This window comes from Macrosteles quadrilineatus, unplaced genomic scaffold (assembly GCF_028750875.1).
Source record: "Macrosteles quadrilineatus isolate MER2022 unplaced genomic scaffold, UCM_ALF_1.0 Scaffold_9__3_contigs__length_116548681, whole genome shotgun sequence".
In the NCBI taxonomy this organism is placed as follows: domain Eukaryota; kingdom Metazoa; phylum Arthropoda; class Insecta; order Hemiptera; family Cicadellidae; genus Macrosteles; species Macrosteles quadrilineatus.
Window position 1 is genome coordinate 19,937,125 of NW_026542602.1, and position 27,539 is coordinate 19,964,663.

Genomic DNA, 27,539 nt, shown 5'->3' on the forward strand with positions numbered 1-27,539 from the left:
TATAACCTATAAAATAATCTCTTTTTGATTTGATTGATTTTATGTAGCCTATGTAGGCTACTGTATAATCTGTTCTGTAAATAGTGTATGTCGTGATTGATTGATTGATGCAAAATGTTGGATATGGATACATACAAGCGGTAAACAAGATCATGGATTAGGTCAACCTTTATTGTAGAATCAATTTTGTTTTACTTTTGGGAGAAGGCCTTAATTATCAAATTATCGTAATGAAGAATAAAATAGGTGAAACTGCGGATCTTACAATGGATAAACTTGTAAGTTGCCATTATTTTACAATTAGCCTAGGCATAGTTCTTGTAAGTTTAAATAAGTTATGCATATGGAAGTTATATAGGCCTACTTCTGAGAGTACAGTAGGGTAGGCTATTGCTCTGAAAAAGATAAATTACTAAACGGATGAACCACTTTAGAACATCTGGGTAACATCCTTCAATTAGGCTAGGGCCTAGGCTTATTTAACTTAAACCAGTTTTCATACTTCACACCTAACTAGGCCTAGGTTACATAACAGAGGAGAAAGATACAGACTATAGCCTACAAGCTTATGAGACAACCGTGCGATTTTAGCTCTGACAAGGCTATGTTGGGGCGGAAATGTACCTGTACCTAGCAAGGAAGAGCCCAAACAGTGATGGCCACATAGCATTGTTGTAGGCCTACAGCAGTTTTAGCATAGGCTACGGGATCTTCCTACACTGTGAGCGCAGTATAGTACCCTACGTAAGTTAACTTAATGGCAAGTTGGGAAAAGGGAGCGGGAGGAGACAACAAATATAATTTCCTCTATACATCAGTGACTGGTGCTAGACACCACGTAGGTTAGGCCTATGTGCAGGGCCGATTTACCGAATAGGCACGGTAGGTACGTGCCTAGGGCGCGAGGCAATTGGCTTTTTTGGAAGGTGCCAAGAAAATTAGGGGAAAAAATTGGTGGTTGTATTTGCATGCGATCACGGTAAACTTCTGATATAGGCTAACCCCTCGTGGCCGTGTGGACATGGTAATCGTCTCCCGCGATTGCGTCAAAATTCTGATCCTTTCCAGCGGTCGTGTGGACATTATCATTGTCTTGCGCGATCGCGGTCGGATTCTGATCACCCCTCATGGTCGTGAAGACAACTTAAATAGGCTATCGCCCCCCCCCCCCCCCCCCGCGGTCGTGTGGACATAGTAATCGCCTCCAGCCGTTGCGGCAAAATGGTAATCATCTCCTGCGGGTTTGTGGAGATCATCATCGTCTCCCGCAAATAAGGTAAAATTCAGACCTTTTCTGGCAATCGTGTGTACATTATCATCGTCTTCTGCGATCGTGGACAAATCTGATCTTCCCTCGCGGCCGTTTGTAGAGTAGACATATTATCTACCGACATATTATCTATATTGTCTACCGCAGTCACAGAAACATCAATTTTTTCATGCACAATGACGGCAAATTGAAAATTTCAGGTAGAAATAAAAAATTCTCTCATAATTTTCGGTAAAAAAAGTCAAATATAACTTTTAATTTGATTTCCCGGTCGGTGGACACCCTGTTGTATATATTCCAAAGGGGCGCTACTTTTAGCTGTGCCTAGGGCAAACACAACATCTAGGGGGGGGGGGGGGGGGGGGGTTTGACAGTGTCAAAAACGGGCCTGTCTATGTGTACCACTGAATTTATCCTTTGTTTCTTACATCTCTGTGGCTCAATTGAAAATTCATGGGGGTAAGTAGGGCCTAATCCTAAGCCAAGACTTGGTCATCTTCACTTTTTCTCATAAGTTTTTAAAAATTATGCCTACTACAGTTGATTTGGTGGTTAGTAGGCTTAGGCCTAACAATGCAATAATTTATTGCCGGAGAGGAAGTAGGCCTATGTGGAGGTTAAGTTAGGTACTTACCTAATGAAAAACACAAATAGGTACTTACAAACACAAAATGTTTTGCTGAAATAACTTAGTAACCAAAATAACGGCAATTGTAAGCGTCTACAGGATTTCCTGAGTGCTTCTAGACCTCTGAGCCTTCGCTTGAATTAAAAAAAAATTATCAGTTAGGCTATAACCGTGAAGCATGCCAAGTTTGTTGCCTCTTGTCTAACTAACTTAAAATGTAAGCCAAAATTAGGGTGTTGGCCATTTTGTTTTTTGAGGAAATCTATCACAATATATTATATTTATTGAAGATGGAATAACTCAAATCACTCTCCATTGACTATTCAACTATTGACTATTCACTATCCAAACTTCTTGAATTGCTTAAAATGAAATGATGGAAAAGACATGTGAGGTAGGTAGGTCGCGCGTTATGCGTATTTGTGGGGGGAAGGGTTTTTTCAAAACATACATATAGGCCTAACAAAATTTTTAAGGCTAACCGAACAATCAGTTTACAGTTAGGCTTTAATGTCATATTATAGATTTAGTTAGGCCTAGGTTTACTGAAACAGCCGTCAAGTATTTAAAAGATTTATTTAAGACTCCATCATGTTAAGAACTTACATTAGAATCAAAATATTAGAAGCCTAACTAAGGGAAGAATGTATTCATGTACGAATAGTAAATTCAAAATGCGCGTCATTTTTTTCCCGATCCCTCTCATGTTATAGCTGCGGCTTTTTGCCACTCTACGGCTCGGCATTCGCCTATTGTGTTTTGCTAAAGCTGGCTTCACCGAAACATGTATATTCCTATTCGTGTGCTTTCTCCTTGATGTTTAATCCTCCTAGGTTTTAATGGACTTACCATATGCAGGGTTTTAGTCCGGAAAACAGCTATTCGCCACAGCCTGCTTAGTTTAATGGGGTTTCATTGCATTACCTACTACTGTACATTAGTCATGTAATGCATTGTTACTGGACACCAGCTGATTAAATACAATGAGTGGTGTAATGAGTGGTTGGTACAATGAGTCATTGCATCATATCACAATCAGTGGCAACGTGCCATTTTTTTCCTAGGAAATCTAATGAACAACTTATTGGAAGTTAAATAAGCCAAGTCCTTTAACTCCTACAACTCTAAAACGAATAGGCCTAGTTTAAATAAATGTTAAATAGTTAACATTTTAAAATTTGTACTGGTAGGGCAATCAAAGACTTAGGCCTACTAAATTAAGTGTAACTAAATTAATATCCAAACCCTTTTACTAATGTTATAAGTAGGATACTATTGATATGCGCTTACAAGTAAAGTTGTAAGAGGAAGTAGCATTATTGCTATAAATAACTTATGTGTAGGCCTAAACCAAGGGTTTAGGTTAGGCCTAGGTACTTACAAGAAAGATTTTAGATAATTTTCATAATATTTTGTTTGTCTAGGTACCCAGATTAAAGGAGCCAACAAAGCGAGCCAAACAGGCACTTAGGAACATGCTTGAAAAAAATCTAAAGCGCTTAACAGATCAAGTTGAACAAATCATATCTGAAGAGAAAAAATCTGCATTGCTAAAGAAAAAAGAAAGAGTATCCAAAGACCTAGATGTATTGAAGGTAGGGCTAGTATTTATTTAACACATTGAGTGCGGTTGTAATGGTCTGTCTGTAGGTACCCCATCCATGGTGAATTTTAGGTAGGCTAGGCCTTTCCCTCCGCGTTCTTCCACAGACAGCGGCACTTATCACGAGTTACATTATACACTAGACCTGGTTCAGAAAGGATTCAAACCATTGACCATACCTGAAATCTTACTGGACTAACAGCACTGTTCAACAAAAAACTGAAGAATAGGTACGGTAGCTCCCAGAATGCAGCAAATGCCAGATAAATTTTAGCTCATTTTTTAAACTTATTACCTAAATTATTACCATTAGGTACCGATTGAGGCTAGGATAACCACTACCAGTTTTAAATTAATTGATATTGGACCACTGGGCATATTTTAGCCCTAAAATATGGGTGAAGGTTGAGTGTAGAATGGAGTGAAATGACTTGTAGGGATGAGCATCGATAACTGATATTTTAGAAGTTATCAATGTTTTTCTATCACTGTTCGATGTTTTTTGAATTGATGGCAGGATAACTGATATTTTTGTTACATGTTCTTGACCAACCATAGAAATGTCTGTATTTTCTTAGCAAAATTGTATTAGGACTAGTTAAAACGATAGTATATTACGTTAGTAGTAAAAATTGATTTTTTCCAATGATTATTGACAGAGGAGTAGTGTTTCGTAGAAATCGCCTTCTCGTATTATATATTTAAGGATTGCCTTATACCTTGTGTAAATTAATGTAAGTAAACTCATGAATGGCATGGAGATAGTAAACAGTTTAACGAACGTATAGCTAAGTTGTTAATTAGCTGAGGCAGAAAGCTGATGAAAAACAATGTCTGATGATGTTTTCAGAACGTACTGTACACTGATGGTTAATACTGATGTTCCCATTGATGGTTGACCCATTGATGCTCATCCCTCATAACTGGTAGCTTTGCTACTGTATAAAACAGCTGTTTATTTAGCAGGATCATTTTTTAAATCCATCAAGGACAGTTGGCCACAGTTTGAAACAATCAAATGGTTTCTTACTTTTATCCGGGTCAGGCGGACAACCTTTTGATTGGTTGGTGAGCACTAATCACCCAGCTACCCAGCTATTATTGTTGCTGAGTTTTAATCCCACGCATGAGATTAAGTAGATGTTTAGTTATGTTAGTCTTGCATATGATATTAAATTTAAAGGTTTTGGAACCAAAAAAGTTTTACCCAAAAAGTTAGCAATAACATTGGGTTTTTTCATGTCATACTAATGAAGCAAGTGTTAAATGCTGCAAAATCTAACATATGGTAGCCTACTTTATATCTTTTCACGATTGGATTTTTACTCAGTTTTTTTCCACCCTCAGATAATCATTGATCACAATGTTTATTTTACAGGTTTTGAAAGATGATGAAATTATTAGATTTGCACTTTTAATGTCCAACAAGATAATGTCATTGGCATCAAATGTAAGTATCCTACTCTAAAACAACATTGCAGGCCTAATTATAAAATACTAGCTTACCCGGCGCACAGACTCGTGGGCAATCTAGACATAGGAGAAAAATATTATATTAATCTTTTTTTATTTGGCGTTTGTTGTTAACATGTTGAGTGTGGCCGTTCCCGATCAGGTACAGTGCTCGGCCCCCGTACAGTGCGTCCGTAACCGATCGGGAAAGCTCGACAATGCCTTTTGTTTATCTTCATTTTTGCTCTAGCTTCGGTCGAAAGCGGACCTATATCACGTTAGCGTGTAGTGTGTGACTTGCATTTTGTCGTAGTGTAGGTTGGTAGTAAATTTCCCCGTAAAATCCCCGTCTGACAAGCTTAAAAATCAACTTTTTGTCCTGTCTTTTCCCCTCCATTTGGCAATACAATTCCAATGGGACCGGCTACGTTCCGAGTAGTGCTGCTATCTATTGGTGTTTAGCGAACTACGTGTACTCTCGTAAAGCAGGACATCCCCGCAGGTTATTTGCTATTGGTCAGACCGAAATTGGAAAGCCAATCACACACAACAATCAGGTTTGTTCGACACTGAGGGCTGCGCCGCACTGGGGATACGCCTGCCATTTGACGTGCCGCAGTGAACGTGTAAAAGGTGGAGACGGTAAAAGATCTAATTGAGTTCACAGTTTATGTGCCATTTTTACAGTTTTTCAAATGTGAAAGTTAGTAAAAGATTCTCTTTTTAGAAATAATAAACCAAAACCCCTCGTTCCCAACACCACCCCTGGCTTAAGTCTGGGACTTATTTGCCAGGCCAACTCCCCGTGAAAATCCTCTTTCCTCTCAGGCTTCAGCAACTTTCAATCCTCGTCCAGACACATCATGTGTCCAAAGCCTAAGAGCAAGATTCCCTTCCCCATACCGCCCTGAGTGATAGGGATCATTGATATTCACTGTAACCTTTCCTCTCCCTTTCATGAAGAAGTTTTCATTCCTTTTCTTTCTTATTTTTTGTTTGTTTCTTTTTTTTATTTTAATGCCTGTATGTATACCTTGTCTTTTCCTATTTTCCTAACTACTTTTCCTAAACGTCTCAATTTTTCCCTTGTCCCTCATCAAGTTTTATTTTCTCATCTCCACTCCTTTCCTATCCAAAACTTCTTCCTGTTCGCTCCTATTTGCATCCTGAAGTGGACAAGTCATAAATATGTGACTCACTGTCTTTATATTTCCACATCTGCATACTTCCTCTTCCACCAGGTTAAATCTCCACAAATTCGCCTTGCAATTTTCCATGTCCTGTGACAAACTGCGTTTCATAATGGCCCATCTCCCAATCATGTTCCAGTCTCTTTCTAATATTTGGCATATATCCGATCGTTTACCTTTATTCCTCACCCTGCTCGCAGCACATTTTCCACTCATCTAATGTCTCCTTTCTTCTGGCCCTCTTGCTTTCCTATGTAGTCCCACCCGCCTCCTTGTCTTCCTAAATCTTAATCCTTTCTTCAATGAGCAGGTTGAGTGGTATGGCTCCGGTCAAAACCCTATGGAAGAGGAAGTATGTAGATAAAGAGAAATAAAGATCACAAGTCATGTGATTATAATATGTCCACTTCAGGAGGCAAATAGGAGATAAAAGGAAGAAGTCTTGGATAGGAAAGGTCTTGAGATGAGAAATAAATCTAGATGAGGGACAAGGAAACAATTGAGACGCTTAGGAAAGTAGCTAGGGAAATAGGAAGAACCAGGGATACATACAGGCTTTTAAATTAAAAAAAAGAAATAAATAAAAACTAAGAAAGAAAAGGAATGAAAACTTCCCCATGAAGGGTTATATATCGAATCCCAATGATCCTTATCTCAGGGCGGTAGGGGGAAGAGAGTCGTGCTGTTAGGCTTTTGGACACATAATGTGACTGGACGAGGATTGAAAGTGGCATAAGCCTGAGAAGAAAGAAGATTTTCAGGGAAATTGGCCTGGCGAATAAGTCCCAGATTTAAGCCAGGGGTAATGGTGGGAATGAGGGGCTTTGGTTTGTCATTTAGGTTATCGTAAATTAATCAATAGAGAATCTTTTACTGACCTTAACAAACAACAACAAACTCAAAAAATCGCATGTAAACTGTGAACTCAATTAGACCTTTCACCCAGGGCCGCGTTAAATGTCAGTGGCGCCCTGGGCAGACCCAAAAGCAGCGCCCCCCCCTTATATATATATAAAGGTTTTTACCACAGCAGTGTAGGGAGGGGAAGAGGGAAGGGGGGTTGACTCATCAGTTCGCCGAAATTAACTGCAGGTGGGTTGGGGTGAGTGCAATGAACTTGACAGTAGTTGCTATGCGAATGCCTCTTGCCCTGCGCCAATAGCTTAATGCACTACGCAGTGATTTGATTACTGTTCAGAACAGTACAGTGTGCAGTTCATTGTATGACACACGTACTGAACGAGATTCCACTAAGGAGTATGTTTTTTCCATGGTTCTACTATAGGCCTATGCATATATATATATATTTATACATTAGCGTGTTTTTTTACCAGTTTTGTTTCGGGAGGGACTTTTCAATTCCGTATCAATGGAAATACTGGTTAATACATTTCACTTCCTTTAAAACTGCTTCTTGAGATTGCTTTCTTTGAGCCAACCGCTTGCGGCTCTCGGCTGCACTAGGTTTTTATGCATTTTTCACTGTTTATAGGCCTACTTAATTGTATGAACACTTCTCTATTTATTTATTACTGGTTCACTAACTGCAGTGTGAGTGTCAACACTGACTAGTGACTGTCACAGTTTAGGTTGTGTTGTGACTGATTTGACGACTGTGCAGCAGGCACAATACGAACAAAACCTACTGACTAGTGACTACTGAGGAAGGAGTACTACTGTACTGGACTGGCGCCGCGCGGTAGTTGGTAGTTGTGACTTGTGGGGATGGGGGTGGGACTGGGATGGAGAGGAGAGGCACGTCAACCGTAGGCCTGTAGACTACAGCTGGCCTACTGTACATTCCCATAATTTGCTGATGTCACAAAAAAAATTCTGCTGATGTATTGCCATATAAGTATATATATTTGTTTTGATTTGATTGTTACTGTTTTACAATTTTTCTAAATGGTAAAATAGTGTTTCCAATCTGAGTGACGTCAGCAGTGGGAATAGCACACCTATGTATTTTCCTTCCACCATGCAGGCCTCCCTGCCTCTGATAGTATAGTGAGTGCGCCCGGTTCACGCTGCTGCCTGCCTTTCCCTGACTACACGAGGTATAACCTAAAGGTCGAGTATTTTCAATTTTGTTGTATTTATTTACTTTTGCAATAAGGGAAAATCACATAACTAGAAGTTGAAATAACCCATTTTATTTTTGAAATCCCGGCTGATAAAACCCTATTTTTCCTAGTGCGGGCGGTGGTTCAGGGCGCCCCTCGGGCGCCCCCCAACCACCGGCGCCCCTGGGCATGTGCCCAGTCTGCCCGTTTATAAAAGTGGGCCTGCTTTCACCATCTCCACCTTTAACAACAAAACCAAGAAATCTGAAAGCTCCAATAAAAAATCAATATAAATCCTTCTCATATGTCTAGATTTTGCACGATTCCATGCACCAGGTATGCTAGTATTTCAATGATTTACACATCTCTGGTTAAGCTAGGCTGTGGAGTACCTCTGCTAAGCAATAGGCTGAAAAAATTAGATGGAAAATGTAATTCTTTGGAGGTACTGTACTATAAACATTTTCAGAATATGTTACTAGTCCTGGGAAATCGGCGCTTGGCCTACTGGAAGAGCATGGTGGATACAATCAACATTGACTTTACCTCACGCTAGATTACAATACAAGAACAGTAAACACTTTTTGGTCAAGTGGCATGCGATATTTTTTTCCATACTACTGGTAACTTTATAAAAATCTGCTAGATTAATTGTCCTATCAATTCAAGTCCTTAACAATCACTACTCACAATTTATCTGAGAGGTTATATTTTCAACCACCTACTGTGCCTAGAATATTACTCTGATCTGATCTAAATCTAGAAGACTAATGTCGTGTTCCTCATTTCATCCACTATTATCTTACTCAACGAAGCCATCCTAAGAGGAGCGCTGGTGGTTCCTTTCGCCCCTGGCATGGCTCACGCAGAGGGGAACATCTGTTTCGATTGATTGATTCTGTTGTTGTGGACCTTGTCCTGATGCACGTCGGCCACAGATGGGCTTTACGTGCTCCCAACTTGGTGCGTCAGAGCCCGTCAAACCTGAGTTGCTTGATGAACTGCAGCATCCTATCTATGAGCTCCTCCTGAGGAGCGAAGGTGTCTGCCCCTTGTCATTGTTCCAATAGTGCTTTCCCTTACCTAGCTGTACAATTATAGAGTAGATGATCTTTGGTCTCCTTGGAGTCTATGGGATTTCTGCGGTCTTGGGGTCTACATCTATGATGGTGCTGATAGTTTCAGCTTGTGATGAGTCTATGACTCACAGGAGATCCCGGTGCGATGAGCAACCCTTATACTGGCGGACTGTTGAGATTGTATAGTTGCGTCAAGCTGCATTGAGAGCTAGACAACTCACTACCAGGGCCATAAAACCTGTAGACAGGTGTTGTATGTTGGAGGCTTTCAAAGTGGCGAGGAAGTTTCTGCCGGGCTGGGAGAATTTAAGGGACAATGTTGATTCCGATCCGAGGGGCCTGGGATATAAACTTATAACCCAGAAACTCGGCACTCACTCTCAAACTCCCGCCATGGACGGGACCACTATGTAGAGGATAGTCGAGTCCTTTTTCCCGGCTCACAATTTGCGCCCGATGCTGGATTTCGGAAGGGTGGGCGATGTCCTACTGTTCAGTCTTGGAGAGATGGAGGCGGCCGTCCTATGGTGCCACCCAAGGCACCTAGGTATTTTTTTCTCCATAGGTGCTTAGCATAACTCGACTAGCCTATTGTTATTTATTTACCATAGTAAGTTCAGAGGAAACACTTTCATTAATGCTTGTAGCTTTAGTTTTTATTTACAAGTTATAATGATCATTTTAGGTCGTAGCGTCCCTCTTATACTGTACCTTAAACCTCTTTCACCAATACATTTCTTTAGACTGCATTGCTGTCCAAACATTTTCATTCTATTAACTGGTCCCTTTTATAACAATTTTTTTAAATGATCAATATCGGCTGGAAGATGTAAAGCTGAGGATAGGCCTATTATTCTCTAAAAGAGACTTCAATCATGACCTCCATGCAAAAGAAGCTATAGGTATTGCTTTGATTTGGTATTTTTTTGCTTTTTATAAGTTATTTGTAATATAATGATTTGTATAGAGCTTATTCATTCATCCGGTCAAATCGTTTTCCAGTGAAGCATTTAGTAATGAGGTGGCTGGACAAGAGGGAAGCTATGATATATTCAAAACACAAAAAAATAATAAAATAATTTATTTTCAAAATTTACTGCACAGGATTTCTGTGGAGTTGGTTAATGAACAGGTTAAAATTAATCCTATAACAATATTATGTTTTCAGTAGGAGGTAGGCTTCCATGATCAAAGTTAACTGTTTAGTCTTGAAGTTCGTACAATTCACATTTGTACAAACATATTTTTCATGTTGACTGTAGTGATATTGTGTACAAAATCTTACCATCATCAACTACACTCGTTCTTAATACTTAGACACTATTATCTGAAATGGTGACCATACAAGAAAACATGATAGTGTAAATTGTTATGTTTTGAAGGATGAACCAGGCATAAGGAATTGATTTTTCTAGATTAGGGTTCCAAGAGAAGAGAGAATGAAGGCTCGAGTGGCTGCTCACAAACCTCTTTCAACTCATCTTCGCAAGTTGAATCAGAAACTGACCAAGGCTAAAGAACCAAAATCTGGGTCTGAAAGTGAAGATGAACAAGAATCTGGTGGTTCTACTTTGAACAAATTCACGTTTAACAATAAAGTAAGTGTTTTTTAAAGTCTGAAGTTACTGTTGTACCTGATGATGATCGCTATGACCGTAGTCATTCTAACATTCTTTTATTCACTGTATTACAAAAAAGCATAGTATGGTTAAATTTAAATTTAAATACATCAAGTAGTTTTAGAAGACTTTTAGCAGAGGTGATAAATTTACATTATGTTTTCAGGCTCTAAAAGTACTAGTAGCTGCAACTAATGGCAAAATATTATTAGTATTTTTTATATTCCTGTTGAAACACTTTCCTTCATTTGAGGACATTCCAGAGTTGATTGAATTGTTATGAGTTAAGCCTATGTGCTTGATACGCCATTAGACAACATATATATTTGATATACAGGGTGTTCATTTGAAAACTTTCCATATCTGTTGTGTGCAAAGGTAAGGCATTTAACACTTGTTTGTTCTCATTTCCCCCTAATTTGGAGATGCCAAATCCAATAAAATTATTTTCAATTTCGAAAAATGCCCCAAAAGGGCCCAATTTGGGGGGTAGGGGTGCTTTTTGAGAAATTTTCAAATGTAAACATGGGTTGTGTGATACATCAATTTAAAGGTCTAATCACCCCGACTATTTTGGTGCAAAAAAAAATGTAATTATCTTTAACCGTATTTACAGGGTGGGTCAGAATGTTTTAAAAAAGGACTTTGAAGTTAAGTACCGTATTACCCGAACTACTGAACGGAACAGCGCCAAATTTCTTTCCAAGCTTATTCTTGATCTACTCTTTAAGATAACTTCTAATAAGGGCATTTTCCTTTTTTTTCTATTTTTTTAAAAATCTCAAATTTGAAGAATAAAAGAAAGCTGAAAACTCAAAATTCTTAAATAGCAAGGTATAGCAAATTTCATACCACGTGAAAGGTCCTTTTTTAACAAACATTTTACGTATTTAAGTTTTCTTTCTATCTCTTACCGTTTAAAAATTGCAGTAGAAAAACTGAATTTTCTATGGTAAAATTTTAACTAGTTTTCTAACAAAACACATTGCACTTTGCTCTACGATGTATTATGATTAATTTCAAATTGATCAACTACTTTTACTTGTGTCAGTTCATCTTGGACTCTTCATCCTGTTCTTTTCTCATTGGTAACTGAGCCAGTTTAAGAAATTTCTTAAGTAAATCATTTACAGCTTTATGACTTAAGGTCTTACCTGGATATTTATTGTTAAACACTTTGCAGTTATCCTGAAACACTTTTGTTCTGTCCAATAAGTAAAAATAAAGTCTATTTCTTTTTAAGTGTACACCATATTCGATTAGATACTACAGAAAATAGTACTTTTTGAAATTAGTACTACCATTGACTAGTCAATGGTACTACAGAAAGCGGCCCACATGTAGGTTGTCCTCATCAGCTATAAGACTTGTTTTTCACAAAGTAAAACGTGATGACTTGTTTGTCAATCAGGGTATCAATAATTATGAATTGTTTCCTTCAGTTAATGCACCATTAAATGTGTCTAGAGACGAATTTTGGCCGTTTTATTAGAAAACTAGTTACAATATTACTATGGAAAATTCAGTTTTTCTACTGCAATTTTTAAACGGTAAGAGATAGAAAGAAAACTTAAATACGTAAAATGTTTGTTAAAAAAGGACCTTTCATGTGGTATGAAATTTGCTATACCTTGCTATTTAAGAATTTTGAGTTTTCAGCTTTCTTTAATTCTTCAACTTTGAGATTTTTAAAAAAATAGAAAATAACACTGACAATGCCCTTATTACAAGTTATCTTAAAGAGTAGATCAAGGATAAGCTTGGAAAGAAATTTGGCGCTGTTCCGTTCAGTAGTTCGGGTAATACGGTACTTAACTTCAAAGTCCTTCTTTAAAACATTTTGACCCACCCTGTAAATACGGTTAAAGATAATTAAATTTTTTTTGCACCAAAATAGTTGGGGTGATTAGACCTTTAAATTGATGTATCACACAACCCATGTTTACATTTGAAAATTTCTCAAAAAGCACCCCTACCCCCCAAATTGGGCCCTTTTGGGGCATTTTTCGAAATTGAAAATAATTTTATTGGATTTGGCATGTCCAAATTAGGGGGAAATGAGAACAAACAAGGGTAAAAAGCCTTACCTTTGCACACAACAGATATGGAAAGTTTTCAAATGAACACCCTGTATTATACACATAACACTTGCTGTGAAGTTAGGAATAGGATGTAGCTAAGCTAGGATTGTTGTTTGCTGGTCTGTGACATGGATTGGCGAACCATTACGTATGAAATATTGTGATACATGAAATTCTCTCTAGAAACTCTTAACGTAGCCTTTTGGTTCTGATCCTCCAAAATCTCTCCACAACATGATTAGGTTTCTAGTTCTTGTAAAGTTTTTTCTGCCTTGTTTGGTAAGGTATTAGGTATTTGTTTACCATATAGATAACCAACCTCACTAAGTAAATTACAAAACAAAAATAAAATTACTTTTAAATTTAAGGTTCTCTTTATGTTGCAGATTGTTTCAATGAGAAAGGATGTCAGAAGAGCCAAGGTGCACGTCATTCACAAACTAACAAGAAACATAAAGAAATTACGTGAAATCAAAGGAGAAGAAGACAAGATAGCCAAGTTTCAAAACAAAGCAGAAAGATTACATAAAAAAGTTGTTCATATTAAGGTAAATATTTAAACTTAACAAACAAATTGATTGAGGTCTGTTCATAAAACAAAATAATACAAAGGGCTGTTCATAAAACTTTGTAATAAAATTCTTAACTTGTTGTAAGTCATTAATTGCTTGAGAATAGATAAAGTTCTACTAGCCTACCAGAGAAAATTAGAGTGTTAAAAGATACACAATGAAGTGGCATCTTACTGTCGATTCGAGGCAAAGTGGACTCGAGTTTAAGGTTAAATACCTCTGTGATGAATCATCAGATTTTGTTGAAACGAAAATAAATTGAAACTAGTTTAAATAAAGTTTTATTACTTTAGTTAAGTTATTGTATGTGGTAACAACAAAAATTTGCTGTTAACCACAAAAATGCATTTATATAATTTAAAACCCTTAAAAGTACAAGTTTTTAGGAATCTCCGCACTTGCATTGAACCTTAAACTTAAATTATAAAGAAATCCTATAAATTGGTGTGAAATACCTGCATCTATGTGATGTGTGTTGCAGTATGACAACCGGTTTGGATGTCCTCTCGCTTCATTTCAAGGTCGTCAGTTGATAATAAGTAAGACATGTAATTTATTAAATAATTTATTATTAATTGATGACATTGAAATGAAGCAGGAAGACATCTTAACTGGCCTGAGGATGACTCTTATGTGAGTCAATACTAGTTGCCATACCAAACTCACTCATGATTGCATGGATGCAGGTATTTTACTCAAATTTAGTATTTAAATACGATCGGGAGACTGAAATTCTTTAATGAACCAATCATTAATTCTGAAATGTGTTATGGCTTAATGTTAGGTTCATTGTAAACGTGGTCATGTAATTTCAACATTTGATTATAAATATTTTTTATGCTTCTGTTAAATTTTAAACTGTGTGCTAAAATCAAGGCGTTACAAACTTTGTTCAAAATATTGTCTTGCCCTCCCTCACAGGCTAGGCGCGGGGGGTGTAGCTCAATAAAAACCAAATTGAATCTCTTACCTTATAATTTATTTCATGAATAAAAACGCCTCTCCATACCACTTGTCCCCTCCCTCAAGAGTTCCCGGGATAGTGGCATTGGTCAGTGGGTCCTTGATCCTGCGGCGTCGACCATCTCGGTCCTCCTGGCTCGTCTGTTCTCGCTCCACCCGCCGACTCCTCAACTCGTCAACTCCACGACACCAACTTCTCTTTTCTCTCCGTGGGCAACACGCTCATACCCCCCTCCTCCACACTACATGTCCAGTGCTACCACCATTACCAACAATTAACAATTAATCAAACAGAATTATACAACCGCCCAAGGAGAAATATACACAAACCAAGCTGGTTGAAGAACTTTCAAACTTAAAAGGGTGGATGTTGTGAGAACAGTTTATTTCATAACACATGTTAATTTCTGTTAATTATAATCATATGTTTATTTGCTATTCTATTTTTGAAAAAGGTAAATAGAGTTGAGTTTGAGTCTATATAAATATAATTAGAGTTTTGTCTGTACATTGCTCAGAATCATAAGATTTTAGGTTATTTTTATGTTTTATACATTAAAGAAGCTGATACAAGTCTCATCTCAATTTCTGTCTGCTGTCTTCCATCTGTCACGGCCCAAGAGCCATTTTACGCGGCCTTCTCCTGAAAAACGAGAGTACCTATCAAGATCCGAATCATTTTAATGTATTCACTGGATTGGTGAGAGTGTCTTTAGCTATTAAAATATGGCTATACAGCTATACAAATACCTCAATCATTTCCGATCACATTTCAAAAGCAAATCCAAACCAAGTTGGATTAAAACAGTTTTTCCTTACATAACGGATTTAATTAATCGCAAGTGCAATAATGTGTAGGGTAACCGTAAATGAAAATAGAGATTCTTTGTGTATAAAATTTTTCTTGAGTTTTGATAACCGGGGAAAAGATCTTGAATCAGTGTTGTATATGGCTGGGAAACTTACATTTTTTAATCGTTACAGAGCTTACATAGAAGGTTTCAACTCAATAACGGCACTTCAATGGTGGTTGTGTAAAGTGACAATTGCAGTGGGTGATTGAAACAGAGGTTTACGGATTATGCTCAAATCGCTTTTCCAATGTGTCTTCTCAAAGCTATGTGCTGCTTGCTGGACCATAAAGCCAATAGACCAATTGCCCATCTCTTTGGTTCGTAGGCCTAAACAATTATTCATAAGTTGGTAGCGCATATTACTCAATGTTCTGTACGGACAGGACAAGAGCACCTTTGATAGTGAAATTTTCAACCTGAATGTTTAATGGCGAGGTTGAGGTATAGTATTTTAACTATATATCGTTTGGTTAGTTAGGTAAGGTTAACCTAACCTAACTAACCAAACGATATATCGAATTAAAAAATCGAATAATCAATATTACTCATTTGGGTTGTTTGTGCCAACAGATATGGAAGTGTACCCCTCATAGATCTATTACGCATTTTTTTACTTGAAACTGTCAGAAATATAGTATTTGTTTATATTTTGGCCAGCATATCTGAAAATATGCAAACCAAGTGCTGATCTTTTTATAGGAAGGTTTCAACTGACCACTATAAGATCCCCGTGCGTAGAACGGGCACAGCTAGTTATGACATAAAACAGTGCATCCACTTAATTCTTAGTAAAATAGTACAAATCCTATAAAAGCTGTGTGTTCCAGGAGCTGCATGAAGACGAGATTTCCAAATTCGCTCTCTCAACAACACAAAATGTAAATCAACTAGCATTTGATGTAAGTTGGTTCTCAATAACTATTATAAGTAGACACAAAATACTTAGCATTGATACACTGATACTAAGCAACAAAATACTTAGATTTGTTGGTACTTTCCTGTAGGCATGCAGTGTGGATGCGATACTCCCTGGTGTGGATTAACATCTGCACGAGTGAGTACTACGACTATCCGCAGTACTATCCTGAAAATAAGACCAATTCGTATATACCAAGGCAAAAATGTGGTTCGGAATCCACTATAAACTGTAGGTCCCTTAGTTGCCATTAGCTGTATGGGTTATTAATTAACAGCTGTGTCTAAGGAGTAATTCGGCCTTAGTCACTAACAAAACTACAAGATTGTGCCACTCATCCTACACTCATCTCCATCCATACTTTGCTTAAAATGCCTACTTTGTATGGTCGCCATTTCATTGAAAAGTATTAAAGTATTATAAAGTAAAGTATTAAAGGGAACATTCATTATTATCGATGATTTATTTTCCATATATCACAAAATTTCTTTTCCATACATCGATATTTTAATTTATCCGATATATTGATATTAACAAATTGAAACATATCAGCTGACAACTATGATATAAGAATAAATAAATACTGTTCAATGTTCAGTATCAACAAACAATTTAAAAGTACTGTAATATAGGATTGGAATTAAACTGTTCTAAACTAACCTATTCAACTAAACTTGCTGTAACATTTCAAAATTCCGTTTCATAGCCTATTCCTGTATGCCTTTTCTGTTATCAAACGTAATTTTGAAATGGTAACTTAGCCTACAGCAAGTTTGGTTAGTTATGTTAGGTTAGTTTAGAATAGTTTCATTTCTCAATCCAATGTAGGCTTTTAATTTTGCCTAAACAAGGTTAGTTCTTAATTTGTAATTTAAATGCGTTTGAAGATATTGAAACAAAAGAAATATGGATCGTAAGAAGGAAAACAAAAATATTGATTTATCTAAAAGATATCATCGATAATAATGAATGCTCCCTTTAACAGGAAAGTACCAATTTGGCAATTTTTTCATGTGGAACATATGTTTCTGGTACCGGTATGATACTACTCAGAGCTAGAAATATGCAGAATGTTAAAAAAAATGTGTAGCGAACTATGCAGAACCAGAATCTTCATACCTACTTACCGTATATAAATAAAAAATATGAAGTTGGATTTTGTTTATTTCAGCATTGTGATAATCCACCATTTTGCATTAGGCCCTATTAAAAAAAAAAAAAAAAAAACTAATAATTAAAGTCCTTTGTATATATTTGAAGTGGCTATAATTTTATATGGTCTATTAAATCTATATAATTAATACGCTACACGAAAGTTTGTCGGTTGAACTCCTCCGCCATTTCTTAACCGATTTTATCCATTGACATCTCATTGGAAAGAGCGTGTCACGTAGATTTGCAAACTGACCTTACATTTTTGAAAAAGTCCCTTGGGCTCTGCCCCAGTGGCTTTAAAAGTTCCCATGTTATCCTTATGAAGAACATAATTGTTTACATTTTGATCAGCTGTATAATTTTATTGCTGTTATTTACTTTTCAATTCAACGAAACACATTGAGTACATTTATTTACTATTTGAGTTTGTGTAAACATAACCCCCAAGACGGATCGTGTTAGTATGGTTGTATCTTAAATTTGTGTATTTATCGTTGTTTTGTGTCGCTATGATGGATTGTGTTAGCATGATTGTAACTTAAATTTGTGCATTTATCGTCGTTTTGTGTAGCTATAATTTGTTTATTATTTGTTGTTTATTTCTTTTAAATGTCTCCGACGCAACGACAACGAAACATAGACAGGAGGCGCAATCGTGATAACGACCGCAACTACAGAACAGTGGCGGTAATAGGCTTAACTCATCAGCTTAACAGTCTCAACATGAACCTGGAAAACTTCAACTATTTGGTTACGAATGCGCCCTTACACTACCCCAAAACGACTTTTCGTTCTCAATTGGCCCTCTATTAATGACCTGTGTTGCCTGTACAGCGAGGCATTTTGAGAAGGAGAGAACCGTCCGGAATGCTTTAGGTTTATCAATAACGAAGATAAACAGGGTCTGAGTTACACAACGGCAATATTTGAGTTGACTCTTTTAAATTCATTGTAAATATGACTGTTATTCAATCTGAAATAACTCCTGTAAAACATGTACACTAGTGTTTCTCAAACTCGTCCCCCTTACTTACATACTTGAATACTCGAAGGCTTCGTCTCTGCCTGGGATTCCGGATAGACTGCGTCAAACTGAACTGAGATGGCGGCGAGTTAAAAAAGTGGCACGTCATCTAATTCTTTGAATGAGTAGTTAGGCCTATTTTGAAGTTTTTCCTCCACTGAGGTTTTAAACCCAGCCACATCCATACTTTTGACTTCTTCAGCCAGACGATTGAAGAGTTTAATTGCGGTCACTGGGAAGCTATTCAGGGATTTGGACAGTCTGCATTGAGGGGTGTCGAGGTTTCTAGCATTCCTGGTGTTATACTGATGTCCTGTCTTCTTTCATACATAGAGATGTTCTGGCGTACGTGTATCAGTATCAGTTGAGGACATTTTGTCCATAAACAGTCAGGATATCAAAGCGTTGAAAGATAGGCCTATGAGTAAAATGTTTGCCTGTTATTTCAGTAGAGGTTATCACTCTCAACACCTCCTTTTGGAGTATCAACAATGTATTGCATGCGGGAGTGTGACCCCAAAGGAGTATACCATACAAGATATGGCTGTGGAACAGAGAGTAGTAAACAGTAACAAGATACTGATCAGTGACCACATGATGTAGCTTTCTCAGGAGGAAAATCACTCTAGACAATTTGGTGCAGATCTGGGCTATATGGTGATCCCAGTTCAATTTCTGGTCAAGCCAGAAACCAAGCAGTTTTACTGGTTGATTCTCTTCAGCAGCAATTTGTCTCCTAAGAGTGCAGATCAGGAGTTGGGTCTTGTCCTCGTTTAATTTTAATTTGTTTGAAGCGAACCACTCCATTGTTGTCTTCAGCCATGCACTTGCTTCCCTCTTCACCCGTTCAACACATCTACCTTCCGTCACCAATGTTGTGTCATCACTCATCAGCAAATAGTAATGCCTGCCCGTCTATTCCTAGGTCATTGATTAATATCAGGAAAAGAAGAGGCCCTAGGACAGAGCCCTGGGGAACACTGTAGGAGATTTCTTTACTATCCGAATTTGCTCCCTCCAGGAATACAATTTGCCTCCTATTAGTTAGATAACTGGAGATTGTTTGTAGCGTGGTGCCTTCAACCCCATATGATTTTAGCTTGCTGAGCAGAATGTCAGAATGTCAACGCCAAAAACCCCAAAACCATCCAAGAAACAGCATCCACCAAAAAAATCACTCCAAAAAAATAAAAATCTTTCACCTCAACATTCAACGAGGGCTCCACAGTAAACTAAGTAAACTACAATCAGAAATCAGCTTAATCGACCCAGACATTATCATTATATCCGAACACGGCCTAACAGAAGAACACATAAAGCAAATTAATCTACCTGACTACTCCCTGTCTACGAGTTTCTCAAGGATATTACATAAATGGGGAGGAATAGCCATCTTCTCAAAAAAATCAAGTAACAACTCCTACTCAGAAATCGATACCAAGCCACATTGCGAGGAACTTGCCTCAGAACTGGTTGCCATACACCTGCCTAAACAACAACTAACGGTCATTGGAGCCTATAGATCCCCCTCTAAACCCATCGAAGAACTCACCAAACACCTAGATCCCTTTCTGGAAATGTACTCCAAAAGAAATAAGGATATTATATTTTTGGGAGACATAAATGTAAATATCCTGCGCCCACACGAACCGGACACACTGAAATTAATAGCTTTTGCAGACCAACACAACCTAGAGATCGGAAACATCTTGGCCACCAGAATCACCCCCACCTCGGTCAGCAGTATTGACATCTGCCTTACAAATATTGGACTCCACAACACCGCCCTAAAAACCCACAAAATGTCCTTCTCAGACCATCTGGGAATCAGCTGCACCATAACAACCGCCACAACCTAAGAAACCAACCCATCAAGAAACAAGTCAGGCCTATCACAAAAACCAAACTGGACCAGCTCAAAATAAATCTCAGCCAATGTGACTGGAATGAAATCTACACTGCTCAATCAGTAGACGCTAAATACAATGCCCTTGTAAATATCCTAACATATGAAATAAATAATACTATGCCGAAGATCTACATAAACTTAAGAAAAAAAACAAATTATACCTTCTGGGATGAAACCACAGCCAAACTTAAAAAACTACTTGACACCGCCCATGACAAATATCTGCTCAGCGGCAGTGAGGAAGACAAAAAAATCTACAGTAACTTCAAAAGAGCATACGACTTAGATGTAAAAAAGAAGAAGTCTGAACATACAATGAGCATAATAAACAATGCCCCCAACAGAAATAAGACGATATGGAACATCATAAATAAAGAAAGGAAAAATACGGACAATGAAGTGAATAATATCACCCTCAACTCAGATGGACACCAAATAACCAACCCAACATCGATCTGCAACACTTTCAACAACTATTTTATCAACATCGGTAACCACGCACTACGAAACTCAAACCTCAGCAAAGCACCTGATCCAACCCCACTTGATATGACACAGAAACCACATCTATCTGCCTTCAAAACAATCACCGAACATGAACTCGATAAGCTCTTCAAAATCCTTCCTCCAAAATCTTCGTGCGGACTGGACGAAATCCCAAACAAAATCCTAAAACACTGCAAGAATGAACTGATCCCTCCTTTGACAAATATTATCAACACTTCCATAATACAAGCCACAGTTCCACAAGCCATGAAACAAGCTCTGGTCTACCCCAAATTCAAGAAAGGAGATACTACCCTAACCGAAAACTATAGACCAATTTCAATACTACCGGCCCTATCCAAATATCTAGAAAAAATAATCAACTCCCAAATAATAACTTTCCTGGAAAACAACCACCTCCTAAGCGACAACCAGCACGGATTCAGAGAAAAGAAATCCATAAATACCGCTCTGGCTCAACTCTGCAACACCATAACCAATATCTGGGAGGATAAAAAAACAGCAAACGGCGTATTTCTGGATCTCCAGAAAGCGTTTGACAGCCTAGACCATAAACTACTACTCCAAAAAATATCAGCCCTAAACATCAAAAACAAAGCTCTAGACTGGATAAAAAGCTACCTCTACAATAGACAACAACTCATTGAAATTGAACACCAAAGTGGAAACTTCATTACCAAATCCAGATCAAAACTGCAAACCATCACTCAAGGCATACCTCAAGGCTCAGTACTGGGACCCCTACTCTTTCTGATCTACATAGACACCTTCCCCACCCTCCTACCAGCAGACAATACATGTATAATGTTTGCTGACGACACGACCATTATAGTCCCGGGCATACCAACACCTAATCTAACAGAAAAAACAATAGACACAGCAAAAAAATCTGCAATAGCCTAAATCTCCGAATCAACGAATCTAAAACTGTCTGCCTGAAATTCACTCCAACAAACAAACCTCTAACTCAAGAAGACACAACAAATGCCAACCCCACAACCAAATTCCTTGGCATCATTCTTGACCAGCAACTAAACTGGCACCCCCACTTGGAAAGGCTCCAGCGAAAACTCTCATCAGCTATCTATGCCCTCAGAAGAATCAGGGAAATCACCAACGAAGAAACTACTAAGATGGCTTACCATGGAATCTTCTCTTCACACCTGAAATTCGGCTTAATTGCATGGGGAAGTGCCAGCGAAAGCCTATTAAAAGAAATACAAATCATTCAAAAGAAAGCAGCCAGAATCATAGACCAATCCCACTACCTCGAACACTGCAAGCCCCTTTTCATAAAACACCAAATCCTAACCCTAACCTCTCAATACATATTTGACACCATCAATTTCATAAAACAAAATCCGCCTGAAACCAGACAAACATGCCACAACCACAACACCAGATCAAAATCGAACTATAACACCCAACAAAACAGATTAAACAAAACCAACAAAACTCCCACTGCAATGGGAGCAAAGCTCTACAACCTACTTCCACAACAACTCAAAACAATAAACAACACAAAAAAATTCACTGCTGCACTAAAAAACTACCTCCTTCAAAGACCATACTACACCATCAAAGAGTTCTATGAAGATCATAACTACCACATAGGGCTATTATAAGAAGAGAAAGAAGGAACTTAAATGACGATTCTCCAGTCTCTACGACTGCGATGAAGAGGACCTATGTAAGATGTCGTGTGGCACGCAATCAAACGCACGACTCAAATCACAGAGGGTGAGAGCCAGTGAGTTCCCAGATTCAAAGGTGTCGGTTATTCTGGAAACCAAGGATAAAACATCAGTTGTTGTGGAACGCCCTCTACAAAAACCATGTTGAGCATCATTCAGTAAGTTGTTCGACTCAAAGTAGCTGCATAGTTGGTTCTTGATTGTAGTCTCGATTACTTTAGACAAAACTGGCAGCACAGATATAGGCCTATAGTTTTTAATTTCTTCGGTATCACCTTTTTTATAGACTGGAACTGTCCGTGCTATCTTGAGGGAATCTGGGAAAAAACCATTCCTGAGACAGCTGTTTATGCTCGATGACAGAGGAGAGGCAATATCACTGATTACAGATTTGAGAACATTACATGAGACCCCATAGATGTCCAGGCTTTTAGAGTTCTTAACAATCTGACAGATCTCGTTTGGGGTTACTTCACACCAGTTTCGAAGACCTGGTCCCTGTACGTTGTTCAGAGGGTTAAGCTTTACGGAGGGGAGGCTGGCCACTATTTCATCCACGGAATCAAGTAAGAAGCTGTTGAAGTCATCTGGGCTGGCAGAACAGCCAACTTTAGGCCTTTTTGGTCGATGTTGGTTCACGATACTCCAGGCAGCTTTACATTTGTGCGAAGACTGCTCTATGACATTAACATTGAAGGCCTTTTTGGCCTCTGAAACATTATTTCTGTACAACCTATTCGTTTTAAGATGTAAGGCAAATAGTTTATTTCTCTCAATCGGTGACTCGGTGGACTTAACATGGTCATTGATAATCTTAACGAGGTTTTTAAGATGACGTAGGGAAGGTGAATACCAAGATTTATCCTGCTGCGCACATCCAGTCCTGGTGTTAGGCCTATTTGACTTTTGTTTGAACATTTTTGTAGGAAAAATAGAATTGAATTTATGGTTGAAAATACTGATAAGGCTATCAAAAAAAATTTAGTACTGAGGTAGGCCTATACTTGTTTCATTTACCCATTCAACTTTCCTCAGTTCGTACTTCAGAATAGACAGGAGCTCATCTCTGACTATCTGTTTGGAAACAATGTAACTGGCCTGCCATGGGACTTTAGGTTGCCCACTGACTAGGTCAGGGTCAGCACTTGGTTTTATCTCCAATATCACTGCAGAGTGATCAGCTACAGTAGGGTCAATGACAGACGTTCTGTATTCCCAAGTGTTGAGATTTTTTGCTATGGTATCGAGGCAGGCAGTATTTTTGGTGGGTTTCCGGCTTGTTCATAAGTACGGAGCAGATTGGAGAATACATTTCCCCACCTTGACTGTTTTTCAAGATGTATGTTAAAGTACCCGGCCAGGGCTATTTGTTTTCCAGAACAAGAAATGAAATGTAAACAATCATTCAGCCGTTCTATGAATTGTGGGAAATCACCATTGGGAGAGCGATAAAGCGATATTATTATTAGCCTAGTATCTAGCAGTTCAATGGCTACAATTTCAATGTTTTTTTCTATGCAAGAGTTGTTTGCACAGATTTCCTTAAAAGTAATATTTCTATTTACAAAGATCGCTGAGCCCCCATGTATAAATTCTTGTCGGGTATAGATTGAGGCTAGAACAAGATCAGGCCCTATCCTGGAGTAAAATTTGGATTCTTCCAATCCTAGCCAGTGCTCAGTTACACATAACACATCGGAGTAGGTTTCATTTAGAAACAGGTCAAGAACAGCTAACTTAGTTCGAAGACATTGAACATTCACGGTGGCTATCACCATGTCAGAGTTGAAACTATTTACATTTATTTGCCTAGGCCCTGATTCAGGAGTAGGCAGCCTGGACCTCGGCCTACTAAGATCATTTGAGAAATCTAAGTGACACTTGTTTTGTGAATCTTCCAGAATAAAAAACGCTTCAGAGTGGTGTTTTTTGGCCACTTATTACTGTCCATTACGGTATCTTTGTGTACAAAGTCAACGCCAAGTTTGAAACTGTCATTATGGCTTTTGCTTTCAAGCTGCTCTATTTCAAATTTAACCTCAGGAAAGGTTTTATTAACAAAATTCTGGACATCATTTGAGCTGGTCCCTTTAGCTACTCTCCCCAAATGAAACCAAGCCTTTTTTGTTCCACACAACCCTAGATTAGAGCCATTTTCCGAAGTAGCAGTGCCTACAATTGTCAGATTTTTGTTGTTATTTCTAGGCCTATTCTTGGGTTTGGCATTTTGAGAACCTGACTTACTACTAGAACTATAACTTGAGACTTACTTGGTTTCCAGCTGAATTTGGCATAGGCCTATGCCTAGATTGGTTTTGGGAGGTTCCAAGCTTGAGCTTCTTTTTAGTTCTATTTTATGCAGTTTGCCATTCTCCATTATTTAATTCACCTTCAATTTCAATGGAATTGTTAGCATCACTGCTAGGCAGTGGCTTCCAATCAGGCATAGGCGTACTTTTTAGAGGATCTGCACTGTCTCCAGGGCTAGGCTCAAGCTGAGCAGGCTTGGAGCCTAGCTTAGAAGGGCTAGGTATAGTACTTTGAGTTTGTAGGTTACGATGCAGATGCATGTTTCAATTAGTTTTGTCGCCTTTTACGGCTTCTACAAATGAGGAAGGCTTATTTATCTCGTTTGTAGGCATCAAAATCTGATTTATAACTGATCTGCTAGTGTCAAGTGATGTTGTTTTAGAGGTTAAATGATCTGTCATATCACGTAACTGGAGCTTGATTGCCGCATTTTCACTCCCGAATTCCAAAAGTCTTTCCGACATGGATAAATAGTTCTTACTTATCTCACTTAACTCTGTAATAATAATGATAAGTATTGTGGTATTATCGCTTTGATCGTTTTCAATATCAGCGGAGGTAACCGTTCTCGACACAGAATCGGTACCGGTGTCAGACGACGTCACGCACTCCGTACATAGCCACAGTAGGCCCGGCATTTTATTGGCGATGCGCTTGTTATGATCGTAATGAGACTTGATAATATTAGCACACGATATATGCCACCACTTTTTACACTTTCCGAAACATAAAACTGCATTATGCCTATCCGAAACCACTTTTTGGCAGGAGCCACAGTAGCACTTTTGTTCAATCGCCGCCATCTTGTCGGCTGTCCTCCATTCCCCACAACCCCTCACTGAGATTAGGCACCAGTTCTGTGCTGTTGTTTTTTCTGAGCAAAGCATGTTTAATTTTAAAGTTGTCTTTAAATAAGTTGCTGGTCCAAGTTGTAATCAAATGGCAGATTTTTTTTTCATTTAAGGATCTCTAACACATCCGTCTAAATCTCTTAACCCATCAATAATCTATTGACAGACTGTTAGGACTAACTCTAGAAATGTTTGGTCCATAAGAGTGGCTGATGGTTGGCTAAAACAAAGTATATCACTGAGCAACATTTAACCGTATTTAATACCAATAGTTTTAGTTTTTCTCATTATCTTTTTGTTAACTGTTTTAGGATAGTATCTTTTTCCTCAGCATTTTTTATAAATCTAAAGCCAATTTTCTGTTTGTATCATTCACTACAAATAATACTAGAACCAAACTCTGTAAGCAAACAAATTTCTGGTGTCACTGTAGAACAACACTGGTTGATGAGCATTGAAAATGATGTTAAATACAGGTCTGGTGGCAAAACGGGGAAAAAACCTGACTGATGTATTCAGTACAACACTTCATTTTGGCTATTCCATGGTAGCCTATGTTAAGCAAGGAAACCTTATTGAATATAAATAAGTGATCTACTAAACATATTTTCTATGTTTTCCAGATAAAAGCACCAACAATATCTCAAGCATTGGCTACTGTTGCAATTTACAAGTATGTAGCTGCACATGTTTCCAGCTTCAAATCACAGTATCCTGAATGGGAAAAGATTGTACCAAACCTTTTGAAAAAGAAACGCAAGAAACGGAAGTTGAATCTAGAAACAAAAGATAGGAAGGAATCTAGCGAACTGTTACAATCAAATGCTGAAAGTGATGGTGAAAATTCCGGAAGTGAGGCTAGTGAAGATTCTGAAAGTGCATCTGAGGTTTCAGATGATGAAAACAACGCAGACAGTGGTTCTTCAGAAAATGGCGAAGAAGAGGAATCTGAAGATGACATCAACAGAATGTCTATGGAAGAAAAAGATGAAGATGAATCTGAATCAGATGAGGAAATGTCAGAAACTAGTTTAAAGAAAGTTGTCCAACAAAAGAGGAAACATTTAAAAGAACCTGACAAAGTCACAGACAGTTCCAGTTTAAAGACTAAACAAGCTAGTAATGCAAGTAAATCCAAGAAACTAATAAACAATGCAAATCTTAGCTCAACACATGTTAAGCCTAAACCTGTAGAAAATCTAACTAAAGTTGTAGACCCATTTTTTATGACAACCACAAACCAAGAGTATGAAACAAGTCAAGTTCCACTCTCTAACGAAAACACTTCTTCATATAAAAAATCTGGTTTTGAGGAGAAGCATTTTAGAAAGTTTGATAATATCGACTCTGATAGGAAATGGGAAAGAACAAATAACGATAGGAAATTCTCTAAAATGGCAAACACAGCTCCATATACAAAATCAAATCCAAGTCCTTCCAATAAGTATCCTGCTGGTACCAAAAGAGAAAAAATTGTTTTTGGGAATCGGAAAGAGAGAAGAAAAGCTTTACTCCAGCCTCCAGTTGAAGAAAAAGTTGAAAAACTCCATCCCTCCTGGGAAGCAAAGAAAAAACAATCAGCCATCATTCCCTTCCAAGGAAAGAAAGTTACTTTTGATTGATCTAGTCTTAGTTTCTTCAATATAAATATTTTTCACTTCTATGATTTAATGAATTACAATTTCCTTAATCCTTGACAATTTCTTATGCATGGAGGGAATGTACCTAGTTGGTAGAGTTTTTCTTGTCCTTACACAGTAGGCCAATATATTTTCATACTTGAGTGAACTTCCCTATGG

At 38.0% G+C, this 27,539-nt stretch overlaps 1 protein-coding gene across 1 annotated transcript; it reads left to right on the top strand.

The window, feature by feature from the left end:
- Positions 1-27,406, top strand: LOC129004342 (serum response factor-binding protein 1). Its single transcript, XM_054432902.1, has 7 exons — positions 1-278; positions 3,323-3,493; positions 4,880-4,951; positions 10,701-10,883; positions 13,372-13,533; positions 16,202-16,273; positions 26,364-27,406. The coding sequence occupies exons 1-7, from the start codon at positions 231-233 to the stop codon at positions 27,360-27,362; spliced, it is 1,707 nt and encodes a 568-aa protein (XP_054288877.1). The 5' UTR covers positions 1-230; the 3' UTR covers positions 27,363-27,406.
- Positions 27,407-27,539: the final 133 nt, after the last annotated feature.

Excerpts from the sequence above, each read along its gene's own strand:
- LOC129004342 (XM_054432902.1), top strand. The coding sequence starts at position 231 with ATGAAGAATAAAATAGGTGAAACTGCGGATCTTACAATGGATAAACTT. Across the intron at positions 4,952-10,700 it reads TAATGTCATTGGCATCAAAT|ATTAGGGTTCCAAGAGAAGA; the intron begins GTAAGTATCCTA and ends TGATTTTTCTAG. Across the intron at positions 16,274-26,363 it reads TAAATCAACTAGCATTTGAT|ATAAAAGCACCAACAATATC; the intron begins GTAAGTTGGTTC and ends TATGTTTTCCAG.